At 49.9% G+C, this 2,374-nt stretch overlaps 1 protein-coding gene across 1 annotated transcript; it reads left to right on the top strand.

Moving 5' to 3' along the window:
• Positions 1–451: 451 nt before the first annotated feature.
• EMH_0091120 (uncharacterized protein) lies at positions 452–1,573 on the top strand (the record flags this gene model as incomplete). Its single annotated transcript, XM_038023016.1, has 1 exon — positions 452–1,573. One exon carries the CDS (start codon positions 452–454, stop codon positions 1,571–1,573), a length of 1,122 nt encoding a protein of 373 aa, XP_037878870.1.
• Positions 1,574–2,374: the final 801 nt, after the last annotated feature.

Genomic DNA, 2,374 nt, shown 5'->3' with positions numbered 1-2,374 from the left:
TATATATATATATATATATATATATATATACCACTGTGTTTGTATCTAGATGGCTATTGCATTTATGTTGTTTGTCTATACACTGTTTATACAAAAAAGTAAATATATTTATATTTATTGATTCTTTATTTTCTTTTATTATTTTTTTTTATTTTTTTTAGTTTTATTGTAGAGAGAGAACAACAAATGCATAGTCGAATTGCTGCTGGCTCTGCTCGGGTCACCGTCTCTCCCCCACAAACCCTAAACCCTAAACCCTAAACCCTAAACCCTTATCACCTCTAACCAACAATATTCCCATTGTCTGTACACCCCACAAAGCACTTGAAGGAATACAGCCAAATTCCCCCCTCTCGCTGCTGCTGCTGTTGCTGCTGCTGCTGTTGCTGCTGCTGCTGCTGCTGCTGCTGCTGTCTCCTCAGGTTTGCCGCGAGACCCCTGGAGTTTTCTCATGAGCCGTCGGGCCCTGCTGGTACCCAAACAAGGGGCCCCTGGAGCCCCCTTTGGGGCCCCCGACTGGCTCAAAGGGGGCCCCCCCGGGGCCTCCTCTGAGGGGCCCCCCGGGGCCCCCTCCGAGGGGCCCCGTGCCTCGCACCCACACACAACACTTCAGGCGAAGGTGGAGGGTGGGGAGGCTACGAGTTCTACAAAGGAAGCCACTAGCAGCAGCAGCACCAGCAGAAACAGCAGCAGCACCAGCAGCAGCAGCAGCAGCAGCAGCAGCAGCAGCAGCAGCAGCAGCAGTTGGCTTCGTGCTCCTTCAGTACGCTTCATAGGAACAGCATCTGAGGTGGGGGAATATTTCGAGGCCCTAAGGAGACAGCAGCAGCAGCAATGCCGCCTCATCAAGACACCCCACGAGCTCCAGTGTATATACACTATCAACAACAAAATAAAACAAAAAGAAACACAACACGCACCCCCCATCTCTTACTTCCTCTGGCGTCACAGACGGCTCCGCCTACAAGGACAAGACCAGCAGCAACACCCTCTGCAGGGGGGCCCCCCTGGGGCCCCCCAGGGGGGCCCCCCTGGGGGCCCCCCTATGGGGGCCCCCTATGGGGCCTCAACTATAGAGCCTTCTGTGGGGCCCCCTGGGGGGCCCCCAGGAGGTTCCATAGTTGGGGGGCCCCCTGGGGGGCCCCCCAACGGAGCCGATGGTGTGGAGGGTTTAGGTGATTGGGGTTTGGGTGTTGGTGGTTTTTTGTTTCCTCTGGAGATTGGGGAGTGTGGGGTTTGTGGTTTGTTGCCTATGGCTGTGGGGTTGCGTGTGTTGGGTTGTCCCCCATACAGCGCATCAGTACTGTGCATATCCTCGGGATCGGGATCGGGATCGGGATCGGGATTGTGGGGGGGAGCGGGGGGGGGAGCGGAGACAGTGGTGATAGATATGCTGAGCCGGCAGCAGGTGTATGCTGCTGCTGTAGAGAGACTGCTGCAGTGGCTGCTGCCTAACCCCTTAATATTAAAAATAATTTTTGATGCGAGAGAGACAGTTGAGAGACTGGCTGTGGGGCCCCTACGCATGCAGGAGGCCCTCAAGCCCCTCGTACACTGCATAGACCTCAGGTAGTTTATATACTGTCTCCTTTCTNCATGCAGGAGGCCCTCAAGCCCCTCGTACACTGCATAGACCTCAGGTAGTTTATATACTGTCTCCTTTCTTCTTTCTGCTGTCTCCTTTTGTCTCCTCCTGCTGTTTTCCTCTCTCTTTCTCTCTTCTTTATATACTCTCTCGGGTCTCCTTTTCTTTTTTTTGTCTCCTTTTCTTTTTTTTGTCTCCTTTCTCGTTTTGTCTCCTTATAAGGTTCGTTGGTTGTTAGTTTATCCACTGTCTCCTTTCTCCTCTCAACTGTCTCCTTTTGTCTCCTCCTCCTGCTGTCTTTCTCTCTTTTTTTCTCTCCTTCTCTCTTCTTTGTGTACTCTCTCGTGTCTCCTTTTCTCTTCTTTTGTCTCCTTTTTCCTTTTGTCTCCTTTCTCGTTTTGTCTCCTTATAAGGTTCGTTGGTTGTTAGTGTATACACTGTCTCCTTTCTTCTCTCAACTGTCTCCTTTTGTCTCCTCCTGCTGCTGTCTTTGTCTCTCTCTACTTCTCTCTTTTTTATATACTCTCTCGTGTCTCCTTTTCTTTTCTTTTGTCTCCTTTTCTTTTTTTTGTCTCCTTTCTCCTTTTGTCTCCTTATACGCCGCCTGTCTCCTTTCGTTTCCTTATTTTTTCTGCTGTCTCCTTTTGTGTCTCTCTTTGTCTCCTTCTGTATCCTTCTCTCTCCTGTCTCCTCTTTGTCTTCTTCTCTGTCTAGCTATCTTCTCTATCTTCTCTCCTTTTGTCTCCTTTCTCTCTATATTTTCTCTTTTTGTCTCCTTTTTCTCTATCT

The sequence above is a fragment of the Eimeria mitis genome, genomic scaffold (genome assembly GCF_000499745.2).
Source record: "Eimeria mitis Houghton genomic scaffold, Emh_scaff7343, whole genome shotgun sequence".
Taxonomy (NCBI): domain Eukaryota; phylum Apicomplexa; class Conoidasida; order Eucoccidiorida; family Eimeriidae; genus Eimeria; species Eimeria mitis.
Note: the sequence above shows the minus strand (reverse complement) of the source record. Positions and strands in the feature narration are given on the sequence as shown.